The sequence below is a fragment of the Lissotriton vulgaris genome, chromosome 3_1 (genome assembly GCF_964263255.1).
Source record: "Lissotriton vulgaris chromosome 3_1, aLisVul1.2, whole genome shotgun sequence".
NCBI lineage: Eukaryota > Metazoa > Chordata > Amphibia > Caudata > Salamandridae > Lissotriton > Lissotriton vulgaris.
Window position 1 is genome coordinate 439,724,327 of NC_141689.1, and position 23,068 is coordinate 439,747,394.

The window sequence follows — 23,068 nt, forward strand, 5'->3', positions numbered from 1 at the left end:
TTTCACTCCATTGTAAATCTTTAATCTTGAAGTCGTAGTGATTTTTTTTGGGGGGGTGGAGATTCTTTTAAGGCCTTTCCGAAATAAGTTATAATCTCCAAGACTACCTATAACAAAAAGCAATAGAAGTAATCTTCCAAGATTCGACTGCATTCTATAGCATTATATTTATTTGATGCAAAAATTAAACTTTTAAAAACGATTCACCACAAATCAAGGTTGAAGAAGGTGGAGAATTATATGGTTACTGAATTACGGTGTTTCAAAAAATCTTTGAACTAGACAATAAAATAAGTTGACAGTTAGCCGGGAGGGTTAAAACCTGAGACTCACGAGAATTTGAAATATTTGATGATGACTTAGTAACTAGTCAACTAAATGTTTTTTTTAAAGTATTACCAAAGTTTGTATGTTGAAACTCCCATAACAAATAAAGGGTAGGAAATCTTAGTCAAATAAGAACAGGCCGCTCAAGTTGTTTTAACTATCGCTGACGAGGTTCACAGCGCCATTATGTCACTTCCCTCAACAGAGGCTCCTGAAGAAGATGGCTTCCTTAATGAAATAAACAATCTTTTTTAAAACATGAATTTGCCTAAGTTGGGGATCCTATAAGAAAACAGAAGCTTCAAATGAGTCAATCTTTTTATTGGGTATGCATAATTTATGAAGTAGGTGTTTGGTATAGATGATATTTACTTTTATAATAATATTTGAATTGTATTGGTAAGCAATTATTTGTCTGAGTTACCTTTCAAATAAAAAAGGGAAAGGAATAAGCAGTGATATGTTGGTCACAAGTTCAAATCTTGGGAAAACACAATAAGGTTTTCACTCTTCCAATGTCAGTAAATTGGGTATCATTAAATTGAGTAATAGCAACATATTTTAACTATATAACTTAAAAGAGGCAGACATGTGGTATAAAGAACTATGAGTAAAATAAGTTATTATCATCATTTGACTTTTTCTTTAAGTAGGTATACTGTAGGATGTATGCCATTTAAAATAATTGTTACTTCCTTTTTCATTTCGAACACTTTCAATGCAAAATTAAGATTTCTCTATGAAGCTCATTGAAATAACTATCTCATTAAGGAACAACTGCTCAACTGCTTTTCATCTTTCAAAAAGGTGCAGATTTTCATTTGTTCTTTCTGTTCTCTATTAAAGGTCTTTCGTTATTTTTTTTTTATTATAAAACATATTTAACCAAAAGCTACTCCTAGCCATTATTTCAATGCCAGGCCTGGATTCTACACCAAACCCTAACTTAACCATAAACATGTGCCGAATACTTTTGCTGGTCTTAACTTAACTGCTGCTATATAGCAATTCACAAGCCTAACCTCACCCTTACCCCTCACTGACCATATCCCTCACCCTGACCAGAACTCTCACTGACACTAACCTTAGTCCCCATCCTATCCGATCACCCTAACTCTCCCTGACCCAAAGCATGGTACCCGCCAGATCCCTTACCTTGACCAAAATCTCACCCTGACCCCATTCATTAGTCCTCACCATATCTTGTGCCCTGGACCTAACCCTGGTCTTCGACTTATTCATAAAAATAAACAACACCCTCATAACATGGCTCTTAACCCCTACTCTATGCCTTACTTCAATCCTGACCCTTAAATTGAAACTCACAATTTTCTAAGATAATGTCTGTAAATATGAGTCGACAAGAACTTGCACATAGGAATATTATCTGTTAACCTCATAGGAGCGTCGAACGTTCAGCGCCCAGTGCTGAATGTTCGAAGAACGAATGCTGGCCCGTCGGCCAACGGTCGTGCGCAGCACTGGCAAGGTAGTGCTCGCGGCGACCATTGGCCGACGGCAGCACTTAAGGGGTTAAATAAATATGACAAGTGATAGGGGTACAGTTAATTAACAAATGCCCATTAGTCATAGGCATAATTCTGTTGTACATGACGTACATGTATTCTTATTTAAGGCTCTAAGAATAATTTTCGTAGACTTACTGCTCACTGACATTCTGATGGCACTCAATCTTTAGAGTGACTCGGACATACACCTGATCTCTCACATCGCTTATTTTTCAAGCAGCAAATAATGATGTTAAATAGCACTAATGATGACAGCTCCCTCTTACTATGCTCACAAAAGTACACAGGACAAGGTCAGCCAAACAGCAGCACCTGAGAGATGTACACAGTGGTACAAAAACACATAGGGTTGCATCACTTTAGGGTGTAGCACGCAATGACATGAGTGATGGAGTGAAAAGTCATTTGTGTACTCATGTATGATAAATAAAGCCAAATTTAAACTTTATGTTAAATGTGGGAGCTTTGTATCTCAACACTTCAGTGTGGCATTGTCTTTCTTCGGAAGTGTGCTACATATGATTTCACTGGCGTGTTGAAACCTCACACTACAGTCAAATCTGAAATGCAACAAAATGGTTTCCTGGTTTTGAAACAGAGTCGAGAAGCCATTTTTAATGTAGGGTGTATTGCTCGTGGATTGTAAAAAACACTTGAGGTCCCAACCTCAGCCAGCTCCTTCCAGGTGCTTGAATTTTTGTTTTTGTTCTTGTTGGGTGAAGAGGGTCAGTGACGAGAAGATCTAAACATTTTTGATTTAGCGCAGAAGCATGGTAGACCGGTGTTGGCTTGGCTGAAGGTTTGTGCTAGTAGATGAATGTGGTGGAAAAAAAGCAGGGAGACATGACCCAGCCTTATGGTGGGTGGGGGGTTCTAAAATGGAATGTACTGTTTTACCCTACCTGAAAACCATACGTAACCTGCCTTTGTAGAATTGCAGTCCAAAACCCTTTCAGGGCATTAAAATGTGTAATATTTACCCCTGGCGTTTCCCACGTACAACCTATATTCCTTTTTATTTCACAGTTTTCTGAAAGTTCTGTCATTGATCACCCAGTATTTGTTATGAAGGTGTGATCTTAAATATGTACACAACAGTAGCTTCACACCAGCAAAATCAGCAATGTATGACTTTACACAATAAAAATAAATCTGATCTTGGTATTTAGAGGTACGACAACAAGCCTCTCTGCCTTCTAATGAACCCCAATTTTATAGCTCGAATACAATATTGACCATGGCCTCACTAAATTTCTTTAAATATAAACCTGTATGGGCAGTATGTGTTATGTGTGCCCTAGAGGCACAGCAACTGTGTTCCAAGTAAGCAGGAGAAGATACTTGTTCCAGGGATACATTATTGACATAATCGGCTTCATGCACGCAAAGGCTTGACTTTAACCTCCAAAATTATATATGGTAGTGATTTTCAGATAAGAAACACAACGTTTAAATTGAAATGTACCTAAAATTAACTCAACACACCATAATGTATTGATCAGGCCATAATTTATTGACAAGACATAAAACATATAATATAGAAAATGAGGCTCTAATCAAACAGTCAAGGAGAATGCCACCTGTTTTAATTTCCTACGTGCGCTCAATGTGATAACGAAGCACGGCTTGCCTTACACAGAGGTGTATCAATAATTAAAGTAAGCTCTTCTCCTTACACAATGATTTGTCAATTCTAAAGGTCTGCACTATATTTCTGTCTGAAGCATGTACTGGAGGACTCATAGCGGTCTGCTTTGCAGATCAGTTCATCGTGCCTTCTGCTGATGCGATCATACGCAATCCACCCAGAGGATCACACAAAAGAATAATCAGTTATCTAGCCATCATTTCCACAAGCATGTAAAGGGGAAGCAAGACTCTCTAGACTGCTGTGCATGCCATTGTTACATGCACTCAACTGCATTCAAACCAAAAATCCAATATTCACTCTTTTATTTGACTTGCAATTTTTCCACTGCTAATAGCAACACCCTGGCTAATTCTGAAAGATCACATTTTTCTTTGTAGAATGCAATGGATTGGGGAGCATTATTTAAATGTATGCACTCAGTTATTTTAATATAACAAGTGGCTCATTGTGTGGTCCTAGTGCCCTCAGCATCACATTAAGACAAAGATCTTTGAAACAAGCTTTGCAAAAAATAAACTACAGTCCTTAAAATAGGGAGCAAATGCTTACCTTTATGTAGCCCCAAGAAACTGACAGCAGGTAGTTAGCCTCCGGCATCTTGGCGGATAAACCTTAGTTATTTTTGCCACAAAGAAATACTTAGTTCCTCAGATGTGAACAGCAGGACAGTAATTCAGATATAAAAAGTATGTTCTCTCTATAGCTGTGTTGCAGATTCACCAATTCTCTTAAATTAGGTGCATATGAAGCCTCCTGTTGAGAAATCCCATTGTGCTACCTTCCGATTGTACAAATGCCATTTATAAACATCCAAATTGCTGGTGTCCATCGGGGTGAGTGCGCGGGTATGGATTAGGCCAGTCGACAAATCCAGAGAGCCCGGGACCTGCATCTTTCCTGAGATTTGCAGCTCTGTGAATAATGAATGCTAAGATGCTACGCTGTTGGAAGGACTTGTTCACTCCGCCAGCAGCTCCCAAACAAGGACCTTCAAGGAAAGCCATGCACAAGTGCCAAAAGGGTCCACCCATGAGCCCTTCCTGGGAACCAATCACAGAGCATTCCTTAAGAGCAATGGGGAGGGGAGGAGGCTGAGGATGTCTGACAATTTCTGATTGGAGCGTGTCTATACATCCCCTGGGAATGGGGCATTTCTCTGCTTCCTTTGTAAATGGCACATTCTAACGGCATCCTTGCGGCCCCAGCTCCATGCAGGATGATTAATTAGGTGAAGTTTCTGGCGCTGTGCCCAGTCACTGCCTTAGTCTCATGATGTGCTATTCAGGTTACTGCTGTCAGCACCTTCCCCCACCACCCGCCTACCTGCCTGTACTGCTGAAACTAAAGCAATTAAGCAAGCTCCAAATCTGAGCTCACATATACCACCTAGACCAAACGCTGTCCTTGCAAAGACGCAGATTGCAAATATCACAAATTGTGCAAGGGCCTTGTGATGAAATCGACAATGGAAAGCCTACGTATAAAAAATATAAAATGTTCTTTTCGTCGACACAAACTGCGTGCACTTCTACCTTGCAACAGCCATGCGGAGCACAAATGGAGCCAGTAAGTGCATGTGTTCGTGAACAGTCTCAAGAGGTGAAGGTTCTTTTCAGTTTTTCTCTGCATCCAGCCGTCAATTAGGGCCGGTGGAGTACAGGCGACTGGTTGTTGCTATGCACCCACCTCCCCCGCTTCTGTCAGTCCCAGTTATTCCAGTTCATTGTGGATACATCAGGCAGGCGGGGCCTGCGGGCTCAATGTCACGCTATATCCTTCACAGTCGCCTCGATGTAAACATATACATGCCTCTGGCCGCGGTGTTCCCTTCGACGTGGGGGGACACGTCGGTGCACTGCACGGTGCAGGGAGCCACCAGGCCGTCGGCGCAGCACGAGGCGAGGGGAGCCCCAAGAACAAAGCGCGGGAGATTGATTCCACGCAGCTCCCCTCCCACGCCGCTGACTCAGCGCGCGCGGGCTCGGCGGCTCCTGGAGCCCCGGCATTCCCTCGGGACATGCTCTGTACAGGAGCAGCCATTTAAATGGCATTAAGGCGGGATTCTGGCAGAGGGGGGCGCAGGTCCTTTGTTTCAAAGAGCAGACCTCGGATCCGGGCAGCAATGTGCGCTCTATTTACCAACCCGAATCCACCACACATGCCAACATTCTAGAAGAGAAAAGTGGGAACATTTTACAAAAATATCCGGGAGAATGTATTTCCCCATTGACTTCTACCGAAGCAGGGGCAATTTTGGGCGGGAGACAGCCAACATAAAGCCCTTTTTGTCTTTAAAAACGGGGAGTTTCCAGCCCGAATGTTGTCTATTGGCATGTCACTTCCCTTCATGTATGTAGTACAGTCGCATGGTACGAAGATGCAAGGAAAGATGGCGGCTCACACTGCTATTCGCAGTTAAGATGAGCCCTCGTCAGAAGTTCAGACCAAATTACGAACCACGCACCGATTGCAGAACAAAGATAAACCCCACTTTGGCTTCTGAGGCTGCATCTATGCCGTGCTCGGGGCCTTACAAAAACACGAAATAAATAAAAACACATGCAGGGTTAGCGCTGACGTCGCCCAGTTTGACATTCTTTGTTGCCAGTCTTCCACTGCAGAACCTACTTCTCCACTGATTCCCTCATTATGATGCTCCACCGGTGCCCCCTCATCTCTACACAGCCCCTTTCTAATATGCATTTCATTTGTTTTATAGTGCTACTCATATCAGTGTAGGGTGTCAGTGCACTTTACATGGTGCACACGTTATACAGAGCCAATGGCCAATGAATCATACCGGTAGAAATCAGTCTATAGGAAATGTAACAAAAGTCAATGAGGATGACATGGTGTAGGAGTCATGTCGTCCATACTGGTAGGCAGCCTCTTTTAAGAGTATTTGATATGGAGAAGCGCAAACTCAGGATTTAAAACGTACCACAGTGGTTGGCTTTGCCAATAAGAATGTATTTCTCCCCAGAGTAACCTTTTTTTTTTTTTAGCAACATTGGGATAATGAAATACTGGGGGAAAAACATAAGGCTTTAACCTATACCATGCAGGCTGCATGCAGCTCTTTGATGGCAGTTCATATAAGGTAGGCGGAGGGTTACACTGTGCTGGTACATGGCTTCAACCTGTCGGAAGATCTGGTGGTATCCCAGGGATTCTCAAATGTCCAAGGGGGCAGAGAACCACAGGGACGGGAATTTGTGGAATAGCTACTTTTTACTTCAGCACTGTGGTAATTCTACCGAGATTATGTTTTCATCATGGTACATTACACGGAGAGCATTGTTCTTCACAGGTAAGGTGGTAAGTAGGACTTAACCAATGTAAAGAATCTGTATTTAAGGTAACATTGAACAGCCAGGAGTCCCTGTGTTTTGCAGGTGAGGGGCATTCCAACCTAAAGTACTGGACGCCCAGCCGCAAAAATTCCAAGCATTAGCGAGTATTAGACCCACCGAGACGTAACTGAGACTCCCGAAGTGGGAACACTGAGGCAGCAGGCAGCTTTGAGCTGATGGACCAAACACCACCTCCTGCTTGTCCTGCAGCACATGCAGAAATCAGGCAGCATATTCAGTCATCCGACTCAACACTGCGGCTACAGGGTGGCCACTAGAAGTAATGAAATCCAACTGTAAATACTAGAATACCTTCCCCACATGTAGACAAAACCAAGACCGTGGTAGGATGGTGCTAAGGTCAAAATCAGGGCGTTAGTCTCTGGCACAAATGAAAAAGAATGAAAAAGTGAAAAACTCAAGATGCAACTCGCTCCTGGTGAGATAAACTGGACACTTGTAGCTAAATGGACTCAGAAAGACACTGCGGCCTGACTCAGAGTTTAGTGGTAACAGAAAATCCTTTGATATCTGTAGGAAGTGCTTAATCAGAAGAGAAACTACCAGGGGGGGTTCCTCTGCCATACAATCCAATAGGCGGAGGGATTTGTGCTGGAATAAAGTCATCAATGCAGGCAGCTAAGTAGTGTAAAGGTTTCTTATTGATGACATATTGAGATTCTTTTCTCACCGAAAACGTCTGTGTGCTGTTTCTGGACAAAAATGTAGAAATTGATTTCCTACTGCAGAGAAAGTCACAGAATCCCATTGGAGGCCAATGTAAATGCAACATGGATGGATGCCACACACATTTACACCCAATGGGCTCTCACACGACTTCCTCTCAGAATTTTTTCTATAGGTTAATTCTGTTTGAGTCCCAATCTCTTTTGCTTTTATTTTCTTAAGCTACCTTAAACACACAGGGGCTTATTTACAAGCCCCTTCCGCCGCTGGTGCATCACTTTTAAACTGGGAAAAAGTGACGCGCCGGCTGCACCAGCGGCTTGTAACGAAGACACACAATTTTACCTCTGCACAAAATTCATGCCATTGAAGAGTTGTTACAGTTCAGGCCCAGATTTCTATACATCTTTGTGGCTATGTGTTGTGCAACTCAGGTGTGGCACAAATGTCAGCGGTGATCAACATTCCAGAGCAAAAGACTAAACTAAGCTTTAAAGTTGATGCGAGTTCCATGTAACTGCACATCCTCAATGGCTTACCTCCCGACAGCTGTCCTTGCATTCTAATGTATACTGGAGAGGGTACCTCGAGCACTAATCTTATGCTAGGTAGAGAAGGGTCATATTGCGCAAAGCTTGGCAATGGACAAAGAGACCATTTTGTTCCTGTGCATCCAACGAGATCAGTGAGAAACTTGCATTTAATATAACATTGCGCTATTTCTCCTGTATCGTGCAGTGCAGCGCTGAAGAGTTTCACTCAGCTCTGCGTTGTATGCGTCATTCCTTCGCAGAAAATATACTACTTAAGTGTTATCTTTCCACCGTGCTCGAGATTCATCCACACGAACTCTCGATGCGTAAAGTATTGCCTGAAGCTCACTTTAACCGCTTCACATATGTGTGGAATTGCCTTCGACCTCTTCCCTGCTTTTTTCAGCATTTAGGAAGTTTGTAAAGTGCTGTTGTGAAGGAATAAATGAAACCCGCTAGAGCCTCGTTCAACAAAAATCATTTCAATGCGCCTTACAGTGGGCCATCGGGAAATGAATCAATCCAACACAAGGGGCCATATTATCAAGCAAGGGCGATACATTATCGCCGCTTTTATCGGCAGGAAACTGCCGCTAAAGAGGCGATAATGGGCTTGATAATATGCCCTTGTGAATTCCTGGGCTTCTATGGGAATTCACAGACTTTTCATCTTGTATGGTCTTACTCAATGAAACTTCAGATGTTGAGCACGTTTAAATGCCTACTTTGGAAATGGCCACACCACAAACAAACGCTCCGCAAAAACACGTTGATAATAGATAAACAAATCAGACAGATCATAAAAGGGCCTACATACTACTCAAAATCCCAACAGTCTTCTATTCAAATCTGTGTAATTGTCATGTATTTTTCATTTATACCAGTACGAAAGCTCAGGGACTAATGTACCTTCTGCAAAACATTGAACGGCATATGTGTGTACGCAGGAAGGACTGGATCTGCCTTTCATCTGCCAAAGGCAGATTAACAAGAACAGATGAGTTTGGTAAATAGTTATAGTGATACAAGTTCGCAAGTCGGTAGGGGCAAACGATGACTAGCAAATGTATGAAACATATTTGCGCCCTGTGCTCGGGTCAACACTCGGATATCACTCTTGAACCAAAACTGATTTGTGAATTTTGCACATGCACAACGCTGTGGTTACGAGCCATGCACAAGGGAGGAAATCTAGCATCATTACTAAAAAGAATCCCTGTTTATATTGCAACACAAAAACAGCCTCCGCACACACTTTTATGTCCCTGCACAGTCATCTAACAGCCACACTAAGAGTGAGACTAAAGTGAATCCCGCGCTCAGGTGTTTAATGGCCGCCGCCTCCGAGGAATAAAGGGGAAGCTGCCGCGCAGCACGACGCTTCTTCTGAAAGGAATGACCATTAACAGCACCACAGAATGCGCCCAGCAGCCCTCGCTATGATTTTACAAAAGGGATATTTGGAAACTCAGCTCTATTTTTTCATGACGTCACCGTAATCTCGCTATCATCTTCGCTTTAGATATGTTAGTATTTGCTGCTCTCTAGCGTCCGTACATAAATTCGCCCAATGCATGTTCTAATAATGCTCGGTTTCAGTCCCTATTCTAATCAAATCCTTTAAGTTTGTAGGAAATTGTTGCGTTTCTCGGTCCGTGTAAAGAACACAATCTGCGATCAGTATAGCCATGCGACACGGGGGCTGCTGGATCTGTAACACCCCCTCCAGTCCCGGGGGGGGGGGGGGGGGGGGGGTGCGTGTGCGTGTGCGTGTGTGTGTGTGTGTGTCTATGCTCGTGTGCCAGCCCAAATGAACTTTTATTGACTCTTTCACCCCATTTTGCACAATTGTATCCATTTGCTTCAAAATATTGCAATACACAAAGCAGGTCAAATTAAAGAAGGAGCAAAGTCCTCACCATTAATCTTAATAAATAAGAAAGTAGACATAATTATGTAAAGGTCATACAATACAATATTTGCACATTTCAGGCATATAAATGAATTCCAAATGAGGTACGGCTGTAGAACAAGGACTCGTGGTGTAGGACTTTTCTGGTCAGAAGCCTTTCTGGGGGCAATTCGAAAACCTATAGTGCCAAAATTCGATGACATGTGCAGTGCTTAATTGGCGAAGGTGGTGAGCACTACCACTTAATTTTGGGAAGATATTTATTTTTCATCATTTATTTTAGATCTTGCACAAGCAGAAAGAAAGAGATGGGGTAGGAAACCCGTGATGAATGGCGAAGGCAAGGATGAAAACGCATACCAAGAGAGTAGTAAAGACGGAGAACGCGTAGTTTGGAGGAAAAAGGGGGCATGAAGTAGCATTAAATTAGGCATATAAATGAAAAATTAAACACTGGTCATGCTAAAATGACAATAAATGCGAGAGGTGTGGGCATTTTTTGAATACTTGCTTTACTGGCAGTGCATACAGTAGCGCTTCATGCCATGAGTTATCGGAAGCACTACAAACAGCAGCACAGCTTGAAAAAAAAAACAGCAAAGAGCGCTCCGTATTTCCTAGCTCTCCTGTCTGTGATGCAACACAGAGGCAGAGTGTAAACATCGCCAACAGAGGGAATTATTTCAAACAAAATAGGAACTTCGCTCCCTTTTGCGGTTATTCACGTTTGCTCACAACGTCGTGATAAGGACCATGCAGTTACTTTTTTTTTTGTTAGTTAAAATGCTAAGTAACAGAGGTAAACTCGCTGATGTCAACCAACGTGATTGTAGGAGAAGGCAGAGTTGGCCCCAAGGCCAGCATCATGTTTTGCAGCAGCACGATGAATGGGCCGAATAGGTAGACATGGGGCTCTTCTTTTCTGCTGCTTGTGCACGTGCATGTATTCCTTAGCAAAGCTTGCTCTTAACATAGCATGCAGACTTAACTGCTCGTCCTTTCTTAACATGCACATTAACTTAAAGAGAGGTGAATTAGAGTCGCTGTGCTATCTCACTTTGCATTCCAATTTTGTTGGTTAGACGCCTAAAACCATCCACTGCATCCTTGGCACTCCAGACACTGAGGGCTTTATCATCTTCACTTAAGATTAGTCAGTATAACTGTTTCTATACGTTACCTAGCACACTGAGGCCACTTCCAGGGGCTTCTGGCGCTAAAAAATGTGCTATCTCGATAAGGGGAAATGTATTTTTGAGTTACAAGGCCTCTGTCAAAATACAATCAATAAAAGTAAATGTGAAACGTAATAACGTTTTTTAATTAATTAACATTTCATGTTTTGCTTTCAACACTGCTGATGCTCAGCAGATAATGTGTTGTAGTGGTTTTGAGAAATACAAAGCTTCTATGCACACGTCAGCACCCAATAATACTTTGACATTTACACATGGGCTTGACTAGAGCACGAGAACATGCCATATTCGCGATAGGTGAGCCTGCTCTGTTTTCACGTGGATAGACGTTTAATGGGTAGAGGTTGTAGCTAGAGTGGCCGACTTTCGATTCTGGCGGTAAGGTCAAACATTCTGTGATTCGGCCAAATCACTTAATCTCCCCGAGGCAAAAAAATGAATGTGTCCTTCTGTAATGCAACTGGTGCTCATGTAAAGCGCTCTGATAACTCCAGGTGGAGTTCACGCTATATAAAAATAAACCTGCAATAAATGAAACAACCCCATTTGTAGTTGCCTTCACAAATATACATTTGTCTACCTGATTAACCTGGTCAGCTACAACTTGTCACACACAAATCCTTATTGAAGGGCTTTAGCTCGGAAGATACAAGGGCACGCCTCAGCTGGCGCTGCCACCGCACCACCACGGGCCCGAGGAGAACAATAGGTGATGTCCACCAACGAGAACAATAGGTGAAGGCACCAAGGAGAACAATAGGTGATGGACACCAAGGAGAACAATAGGCAACGGCCACCAAGGAGAGCAATAGGCGACGGCCACCAAGAAGAACAATAGGCGATGGCCACCAAGGAGAACAATAGGCGATGGCCACCAAGGAGGACAATAGGCGATGGCCACCAAGGAGAGCAATAAGCGAAGCCACCAAGGAGAGCAATAAGCGATGGCCACCAAGGAGAGCAATAGGCGATGACCACCAAGGAGAGCAATAAGCGATGACCACCTCTGTGGAAGCAATCACACAACTAACAGTCACACATTGTCCTTTTCATTAGCCATTTAAAGTCTTTAGTATTTTTATGTAACCATCCACACAAAGCTTCACAAAACCTCCGGAGCTGGAGTATTTTGGTAACTTAGCCAGATATCTGGTCGAACTTCCATAACAGGCCCTATAGGGACACTGTCCTTGGAGCGTGTCCTCAGCTTGACTCATGCACCAGTGACATACCTCTAAGTCCCACAACAAACTCTGACGTTGCCCACAGGATTAGGCCTTTAGTTAAGGATAAGTAGCGGAGTGCTGCTTTCTCTGCTGCAGCCTATTAAGTAAGGGATTTGCAAATCCTGGCCAAATGGTGATGTATAAGAGGTGATTCAAGTCTGGTAGAGCAAAACCATATGTCTATTTTAAGTTAATTACTTGACACGGAGATATGCATCTTATAAGAGAAAGGCAATGGCTCTTCAACAAAAATCAAATGCTGCCACGAGTTCTAATGTACAGATCACGGCTGCTGGTGTGGTAAATGAGGACAATTTATCAGTGGCCTCCTTTACTGGCTCTGAGGACAGCACACTATCTGCTGACATTGGGTCGACTGTTCCAACATCTTTTACAGTAGTTGATGAACTGAATTTTGTGAGGGAGGACCGGAGGTATTCCCTGCGCTCACGGTCCAATCCTCCCCAAGCAGGCAAACCAACAGCCAAAAACGTCGGCGCAGGAAACGAGCCGCCAAAAAGAGGTGGAGGGAGGGGCAGAACGCGCAAGAATTGGAACAAATAATTGAAACACAAGACAATACTGTGATCAATCTAACTGACCTTGTACTGTCCAAAGCGGAAGAGCAACTTCTATCATTAGGTCTGTCTTATTGTCCATCGAACAATTTTTCCTATGTGCAGGCAAGAATCGATGTATTCAAGTTTATAAGAAAAATTAAACTACAAAATATTTCCTTCTACATCCTGGGAAGCCTGATGAAGACAGACAACAAACGATTCCATCAACGAAAGAGGCTCTTTCAGTTAGGAATCTGCAGGGGTTACAAACCCTCATCTCTTTGGCTAATGGAGACAGCTCACAGAATGAGCCTACAGTCAGCCAGATTGTCACAGTAAACCGTTCACCATCTACTGAATTCCGGGGAAAGTCCACGTTTATGCCATTAATGCCAAAAGACGCTGTGGATGTTTTCAGCGATAGGGTCATCACTGAGCTGAAAATGTTGAATAGGACGATATTGGGAAAGAAAAAACAGTGTGATTATAATAACTCCCAATACACTAAACTTGTGAAAAAGATTCAAGGCAACAACCAGATAGTTGTGAAAAGTGCGGACAAAGGGGGGAACACAGTTCTCTGGGCAAAGGATGATTATGTCACAGAGGCAACTCGTCAACTGAATGATCCCCTCTGTTATTCCAAATCAACAAAGTTTGTTATGCAAAACAGCCATGCAAAAACAAGAAAGGATATCAATACCTGGTCAAAGAATGGTTTACTGACTAAAGAAGAATCCAAATTCTTAAATGTTTTGCACCCTATCACACCTTTATTTTATTTGTTGCCAAAAATTCACAAATGCACTACCCCAGTCCCAGGTCGGCCTATTAATTCAGCACAGGGGAGCATGAACGAAAATATTTCTAAATATGTTGACTTTTTTTTACAGCCTCATATGATTTCTCTCCCTTCCTTTCTGAAAGACACTACTGATTTCTTGGGGAAGATTGGTAGTATTACCTGGGGTCCTGAGCTATGTTTCCTGGTGATGGACATAGAAGCACTTTATACTAGTATTAATCATCACCAGGGTTTGGAAGCTGTTCAGTATTTTTTGGATTCACGTGAGGCAACTATGAGGGATCACAATCAAATGCTATTAGATATGATCCGTATTTGCCTCTTCAACAACTATTTCCAGTTTGGCAAGGAGGTTTACCATCAGGAACGCGGGGTGGCAATGGGTTCATGCTTCTCCCCCAGTTATTCATGCTTGCATGTTGGCTGGTGGGAGGAGCGTGTGCTTGGCGTCACCCACACTCACTGGCTTCCCCATCTATTGGCCTACTGGAGATTTATAGACGATATATTTATCGTCTGGAAAGGATCTCAAACCCTGGCAGCTGATTTTGTTAAAGAAATCAATGTGAATGATAGAAATCTTAAATTCACTGCTACAATCACTGATACATCAGCTGAATTTCTGGATGTATTGATTTACATTGATAATAACAAAATACAATCCAAACTGTTCAGGAAGAGCACTAAGGGCAATTCCATCTTGCATGCCCGTAGTGCTCACCCCCCTCATACGATTAACAGTATACCCCTTGGTGAATTCATCAGAATCAAACGCATCTGTAGTGATCCCATTGTCACCCAACAATGTCTAGCAGAATCCAGAAATAGATTCCTTTGTAGGGGCTACAAAAGAGCAGTATTAGACAAAGCCCTTAATACAGTGTCAACACGTACACGTGAAACATTGTTGACCCCTAAGACAATAATTGATACTGATGTTATTAAGTCAACAACAGCTAGATTCATCACTACTTTTTGTGCCCAAAGCTCCAAACTTAGCCAGATTATCAGATCTGAATGGCCAATTGTTTTAACTGATGTTATTCTTGCTCCTTTTTTGCCCAAATCTCCTGCAATAACCTTTAGGAGGGCTCCCTCAATGAAAGATTCCCTTGACCGTGCACAACCAGAAAACCAATTGAAAACCACTTGGCTTCATAAACCTGGTTTTTATAGATGCACCTCGTGCCGTGCCTGCACGTTTGCAGTCAACAGCACTGAGTATACATCTGCATTTAGCAATCGGCCTATACCAATCAGGGAACATCTTACATGTTGCAGTGACTTTGTTGTGTATAAACTGACCTGCACATGTTCATTGTCCTACATAGGGAGCACCAAGTTGCAAGCACATCAACGCATCTTGCAACACATCCGGGCAATAGTAAATTCGGACATGAATTACCCGGTTGCTCGCCATTTCAAATCTGTCCATGACAAGAAACTAAAAGACCTCACGTATACCTTGTTATGTTCAGTGGCTAATCCTGGTAGGGGGGGTGATCGAGAAAGACTTCTCCGTCAAAGAGAGGCTTATTTTATCATTCTGCTCGATACCAGATCCCCTAATGGACTGAATGCTTTTGATGAATTGCACCATTATTTATAATCTCAGTAGCCTTTCCATTGTGTATATAAATGTATATTTGTTGTCATTTCTGAAGAGTGGGAGTTTCATCGGCCCTTTCAGATATTCAAAAGATGAAATAACAGCTGGGCTTAATACACCTATGAAATCTGAAGTGTTTTTGGCAACTTCCATAAGTTAATGTCTCTGCCGCTATTGAGATTCCATGTATATAACACCTAAATCTTTTTTGGTCTAATTACTTGTTTTTTGTAAATATTGGCAATTTGTGATGTCCTTTTGATCATGGTGAGGGATATTATTTATTTACATATTTTTTAAGAAAAACTTCATATATTGCACTTGCACAAAGATCTTGATGTTTAATTACTAAAATGAATTTTTGCCTTTTTTTCTCTGAGAAAATATGTTCTATTATGCTTCACCGCTTATGAGCACTATGCTCTAATTGTTTTGCAACATTCCAAAAAATTTTGGGAATATTGTTTATGGACTTGCTATCACATTAATTCAATTGCCAGTCAATGTCGTTATTTTACCCTTGCAACCTGTTTCTTTAGGTGTTTGGGCTTTTATTTGTAATTTAATCCACCGCCTACTCCTGACGCGTCATGTGACCAAGCCCCTCCGCGGGGCGAAACGCGTCATGGAGGGCACTTGCTCTGCACTATTTACTGCCTATTAAATGCACTGCTTCAACTGAAATATCGTTGGTTTCTGGCTCATCTATTTTGATCTGATTTGGGAGATTGTTGGAGGTCTGCGCTCGTCCAAACTGCGTCCAGAGCAGTTGGGAGTTTGCTGTTTCATATACTACCTACTGGCGGTCGCCAGTAGGTATATATAGTTAGGATTTTTTCTCTATGGGATTTTTGAAAATTCTATGTCTAATAACTTTGGCGTTTGTGGACGGAATTGGCTGAAATTTTCAGGAAAATGGAACATTTTGTTTCTGAGCAGCCCCTGACAATTTGGGGGGGTTTCATCAAGGGGGGGCTGAGAAAAAAGGGGGGTCCCAAAACACGTTTTTCCCATGTTAATTTCCATAGGGCGGTTGGCCTCACTTTTAGCTCAAACGGCTGAATGGATTTGCACGAAACTTGGCAAAATTGTAGGGACTGTTAGCCCGATGTGCCTTTGCTAGGTCTCAATATATGTGCTCCAGTGGATTTTGAGTAATTTAGGTTCAAAAAAAGATATATATCTGGGCGGAGCCTAACCACACATCTGATCTGATTGGCTGTCAGCACTTCATCCAAGAAGTGTTGGCAGCCATCTTGGGACCAATATACATGATAGCACCTCATTAAAAAGCATTGTAGTTAATAGAGGGTTTTGGGACTTTAGTTACATTATAAATCATTTGTTGATGGTACCATACTCGTTTTAGGAATTGTGGTGGGTTCTACGGTGATTTTACCATATGAAAAAACCTTCTGCTGTGATATCATGAATATTGTTTGAAAGAAAACTAATATCTCATGATTTTCCCACAGTGGTTTGGAAGGGGATCTATAAGCTAAACTGAAAGCATATTTTCTGTAAATTCAAATTATCTTTCTCAGTCATGTGAAAATGAAGTCTGACATTCTCAGTAAAACATGTACATCCAACAAGGACAGAGACTGTCAGTTGATTCCTTTGTGTTCTACTGCAGCCTCCTAGAGTGTTCTAAAGAACAACTAGAGCGCTAACAGTCCTACTTATTACAAAGGTATGGCACACCTGAAGCCATCATGATTGGAATAAAGTGGTAACTCTTAAAACATTTAATTTAAAAAGAAACAACATGAGGGGGTATATTTTGCCATAGAGAGTATGATTAGTGCTGCAGAATGAAAAATTAGGGCACATTTTGAGTGACTTCTCAGATCCTTTTCTATTTCATTAAAACATTCTGACATGCAGTCTCCCAAAATGGCCACCAGAGACAAAAGAGCCCAAATGTAGCCCAAATATCACCCTGATGTAGCCCAAGTATAGCCCAATGGCAGAATGTCCCAGAGTGTTCTAAAGAACAACTAGAGCGCTAACAGTCCTACTTATTACAAAGGTATGGCACACCTGAAGCCATCTTGATTGGAATAAAGTGGTAACTCTTAAAACATTTAATTTAAAAAGAAACAACATGAGGGGGTATATTTTACCATAGAAAGTATGATTAGTGCTGCAGAATGAAAAATTAGGGCACATTTTGAGTGACTTCTCAAATCCTTTTCTATTTCATTAAAACATTCTGACATACAGTCTCCCAAGATGGCCACCAGAGACAAAAGAGCCTAAATGTAGCCCAAATATCACCCAGATGTACCCCAAGTATAGCCCAATGACAGAATATCCCAGAGTGTTCTAAAGAACAACTAGAGCGCTAACAGTCTTACTTATGACAAAAGTATGGCACACCAGAAGCCATCTTGATTGGAATGAAGTGGTAAGTCTGAAAACACTCAATATAAAAAGGAACAACATGAGGGGGTTAATTTTGCCATTGAAAGTATGATTAGTGCTTCAGAAAGAAAAATTAGGGATCATTTTGAGTGACTTCTCAAATCCTCTTCTATTTCATTAAAAAAATTCTGACATGCAGACTGAAACATGCACTTTGAATACCAGCAGCAGACGTCCCTGGTGAGCAGTAGCTTTACTACAGTGATCTAATGTGCAACTAGAGTGCTAACATTCAGAATTTATGGCAAATGTGTGACACATCTGAATGCCTTCTTGATGGAACCAAAGTAAACAAGCATTGAAAATGCAATAGATCTCGCCCTCGTTTAAGTTAAAGCCATTCTGTTTGTAATGAGGTGGCTTTTTAGCTTTGCTTTTATTAGTGTTTTTTCAACTTTCATGTAAATAACATGCATCTGTATGCATATAAGTATATGTATGCATGCATTTATGTTTGTATTTATATAGATATACAGATGATATATGTTTATATATGTATGTATATATATATATATAGTCACTGAAAAAACCATAGGCTATAGACCATATATAGTTAGGAATTAGCATTTACAAAACCTTGAAAATTCACTGAAAAAACCATAGGTTATAGACCATATATAGTTAGGAATTAGCATTTACAAAACCTTGAAAATTCACTGGAAAAACCATAGGTTATAGACCATATATAGTTAGGAATTCGCATTTACAAAACCTTATTTTACTCACACAAAACCATTGAAATTCCATATACAGTTAGTTGCACTAACTATATATCGCGCACCCGCAATCCACTGCTGATGATGTCACATATTACATCATTCATGACATGGTCAGTGACATCACTGAGGACATCACTGATGACATCTCAAATGACATCACTGATGACATCACTGATGACAACATCCAGTGACTGTATGTTTCTGTAAAGTTAAAATATGTCTTACATATTGAAGAATGAGTGGATGTATAAGTGTCTGGATGAAGGATTTAGTAGGTGCATGACTGACTGTATGAGTGAGTGATTAAATGTGTCTCACTGAGTGCATGGGTTAGTGACTAAACTGTCTTAATTTGTGCATCATTATGTCTGTTGCTCTGTAAACTGTTGCATGTGTTGATAAGTAGCTATATGAGTAACTATATGGGTTATTGATTGGTTGCCCAAGTATTTGTATGGGAGACTGAGTGTGTGTGTGGGTGGCTGGGAGGTGTATGACTCTGTGCATAGATGTGTGAGCAGTTGATTCACTAGATGTATGGTTTCAAAAGTGCATGTGGAAACAGCTGTATGGGCGGTTGACTGTGTGCATGAGTGTATTGGTGAGTGAATGGATATCTCAGTGCTACATGTCAAAGTAAGTACATATGTAAAACCAGTACATGTGAGAGTTGACATATATAAATAACTGTGCATAAGAGCCAGTGAATGTGTGAGTGGCTGTATGGATCATTGTGAACTTGTATCAGGGATTGTATAAGAGAGTAAATATGTGTTAGTATATGTTTGAATAAGTAAGGTATGTATAACTGTATAGTTGAGGGAATGGAGGTGTGATTGATTCTTTGCATGACTGACTAGGTGTGTGAGTAACTACATGGATGAGTGACAGTCTGTGAGTGTCTGTTTACACTGATTGTATCTAAGGTTATATTAGAGTCTGAAGAGATTCATCATTTTAGCACATGAATGATATCATCAATGATGTGATCAGTAATGTCAAATGAGATGTTATCAGTGATTTCATCAGTGATGTCATTTGAGATGTCATCAGTGATGTCACCAGTGATGTCATTTGAGATGTCATCAGTGATGTCATCAGTGATGTCATTTGAGATGTCATCAGTGATGTCATCAGTGATGTCATTTGAGTTGTCATCAGTGATGTCATCAGTGATGTCATTTGAGATGTCATCAGTGAAGTCATCAGTGATATCACTGACCATGTCATGAATGATGTAATATGTGACATCATCAGCAGTGGATTGCGGGTGCGCGATATATAGTTAGTGCAACTAATTATATATGGAATTTCAATGGTTTTGTGTGAGTAAAATAAGGTTTTGTAAATGCGAATTCCTAACTATATATGGTCTATAACCTATGGTTTTTTCAGTGAATTTTCAAGGTTTTGTAAATGCTAATTCCTAACTATATATGGTCTATAACCTATGGTTTTTTCAGTGAATATATATATATATATATATATATAGATATATATATCCACAATCCTGAAGCGCGCAAAGGAAAATGCGAAAGCGCGAAAATCAGGTACAGACCACAGAAGTTGAAGTGCAAGATGAGTGCTTTATTCCAAAATGGGCAGCAGCATGACGTGTTTCGTCCGGGAAGGCCTGCTCTGCTGCTGTGCGTCAAAAGAAAAGGACAGGAATGCGCCATATCTACAAGATACACTGCATTCCTGTCCTTCTCCCCTGTGCCGGCGCACAAACAGCAGCTGTGAGCAAGCAGAGGCACCCTTGTGTCATGCAGCAAGGGTGCCTGCGTTGTGGGGAGGGGAACATCACTTACAACGCATTTTTTACAATGCACTACCATTACATCACAACCATTGCAACGCATACCATTACAACGCATTGCGCTGGGGGGCGCTCTAGGATAAGGAATATATTTAATTTACTATCCAACACCTTCCCTGCTATCCACGGGGACTGGAGTTGGAATAGTAAATTAAATAATTCACTATCCAGCGCCTAAAAGCATTATGCGTTGTAATGGACTGCGTGGTAAAAACCGCGTTGTAAAGGCATGCGATGTAAAAGCATGCGTTGTAGTGACACCAATCCTGTGGGGATGATTGTTTTGTGCAGGAAGGTACACCTTGCTGCACAAAAACAATAATCAGTGGCATTTTCCTCTTTCTGCGGCACAGAAAGAGGAAAAAACGAGGAAAAATAAAAGTATTTCTCATCATTGCACCTCGTAAATCTGGGAATGCTTCAGAGTCCATGGGCATTGTGTGGGAATACCCAAAGCAACACTCATGGAGCCTCACTTCCACGCAGTAGTCTGGTTGAAAGGAGCACATATTTACAAGGCCAAGAAAAGACACATAAAGGGGCCTTGTAAATATGAAGCGGCACATTGCGCAACCTGAGCATCAAAAAAGAGACACCCTGGTGGCACATAAAATGCTGCTAGCCCTCGTAAATGAGGCCCAAAATGTGCACATTGCTAATTGTATCCCTCATGTTCCAATGAAGGATACCAAACATACTACTCTAAAATAAAAACAATCCAAGTAATAAGCCAATCTTAACAATGACAAACAAAACAAACACCTACCAATGGTAGGCGCACTACAAAACAGTCCACATAGGCAGAAAGTGAAGGAACATCTTAACCTTTGACTGCTCTTTCTTAAGCAGTGTGTTTTCAATACCAGCTTCAGTGCTCTGAAGCAGAAGGCTAGACAAAGCACTATCCAATGCTATACCAAGCGAAACCATGAAATATTCCTTCCATTCTAATAAACTCTCTTTATTCTAAAGCAGAACAGGATGCCTTGAAGCCTCGGATATGATCAATATAAAGGTCCACGCAGAGTTACCAAACCCCTCAGCGACCTCCTCACTACAGAGAATGCACAGCTCATTGTTACACAAATTGCCCTTCCTTTTAGAAATATTGTGTGTACAACTCAGCCAGTTTTCCAATGCACCAATATCATTTATAGGTGTGGCCTAGATATAGGTATAGCTAGCTACCAGCCTCATGTCACGAAAAACAGACACATAGGGGCTCTGGGCCAGTCCTCTGCTTTATTCACACGTCAGTTTAGCTCTTATTCACAGTTTGATTCCACCCACCATAGCAGGGGACAATGGTGAGCCCACTTCAGCCGCCAACTCTGTTACACTGTGAGTGCTGGCATTTTTTCAGGGCACATGTGAACAATCCGCCCAAAAAGAAATGTGCTTTAGGGCAAATAGATTACTTTGCCAATGCTTTATTCTTTCCATTTCTTTATCTTTATTTTTTTTGCCATTCCTGTGTGTTCATACAAAGGCTTTAGGTTACATTAATTCAAAACCCATAATCACTGCGCCAATAAGAATCATATTACCCTGTGATATGCACTAAAACTAAAATAATATTTCTGCAGCTATTCTAGATTTACCTGCCTGCTAAGATGCACCTGTAGTATTTTGTTGAAATTATATGCAATGGTCATTAAAAAAAAAACTTTTTTATTTAAAGCATATATATGTCTTCCTTGGTTATACGGGGGCATGTTTTTTCTTTTTACTTTGGTAGCAATTACTTACAATAAAAATAATTTTAAAAAGTATAATCATCTCACCGGCTTTCCAAGACCACACATTCTGGCTTTGCCAATGCTTGCACATGAATGGTACAAAAATCTGTTCACAGTGTTTTGAATGCAATCTTGCGACGCAAGCTAATACAGCATACGTGTTGATAACTTTTCAACAAGCCATCTCTGCTCTAATCCGTCTGAGGCAGCAAAGCGAACGACAAACTGATGTTGTGCGTTGTAGCAACCCTTTTGGACTGGCTTCGTCTAAATACCTAAAGGTTTCTACACATATAAAAGTAAACCATCCGACTTATGCTCACTTTTTCAATGAAGCTTTGCAGAAGCTCATAAATCTAAGCCAGCAGCGCCCAAACACAGTGTCATTCAAAGTGTTTCCTAATGCGTCAGTAGCTAGTTAAAATAGTCCGCTGACATATCAGTTACTTGACCAACGCACAGGGAAACAGAAGATGAGCAAGCGGGAACCCCCTCTAAGCTTCTGCCTATGGACGTAGGCTAACCCGTCATGCCGGAGAGGCACATGGTGTTCATCTGTGACAATCTGTACCTTGGCAAGACTTTGGGGATCAAACAACGTGGGAGAGATGTGGCCTAAGGGCCGGAGCTGCCATCTTTGGAGCTGGAGTAACAAATTTGAGGCCCGACCTTAGTTCAACATCCTGTGATTCTTGGCAAATAATTTATTCTACAAAGGCCTAAAAAAAAAAAAAATCACTCGACCTCGTGTAATGCAATCTTGGGCTCACGTAAAAGGTTCTAATGCCGTGTGGTCAAGTATGCATTACATAAAACTGAACAAAAAAAACCACAGCCACCCATCAGAAACTGGGCTCCACCCTAACGACTCAACATGTTTCCCATCTGTTATTACTTGTATTACTAGTCTGGCAATAGATCACATTGGTGGTATCGAGTTGGCACTCTACGGTCAAAGGAATTTGATTGACTGATT

The 23,068-nt window shown here is 41.4% G+C and overlaps 1 protein-coding gene across 4 annotated transcripts in view; it reads right to left on the reverse strand.

Moving 5' to 3' along the window:
- PDE4D (phosphodiesterase 4D) overlaps positions 1–23,068 on the reverse strand; it is a 1,324,573-nt gene that overhangs the window by 64,174 nt on the left and 1,237,331 nt on the right. The window contains exon 1 of one of the 4 annotated variants that reach the window (XM_086960669.1): positions 4,057–4,488. The exons of the other annotated variants lie outside the window; for them this stretch is intronic. Coding sequence (XP_086816795.1) covers positions 4,057–4,104 — 48 coding nt within the window. The 5' untranslated portion in view covers positions 4,105–4,488. Of the gene's footprint in view, positions 1–4,056; positions 4,489–23,068 lie in introns of those variants that run through there. 4 annotated transcript variants of the gene reach the window in all.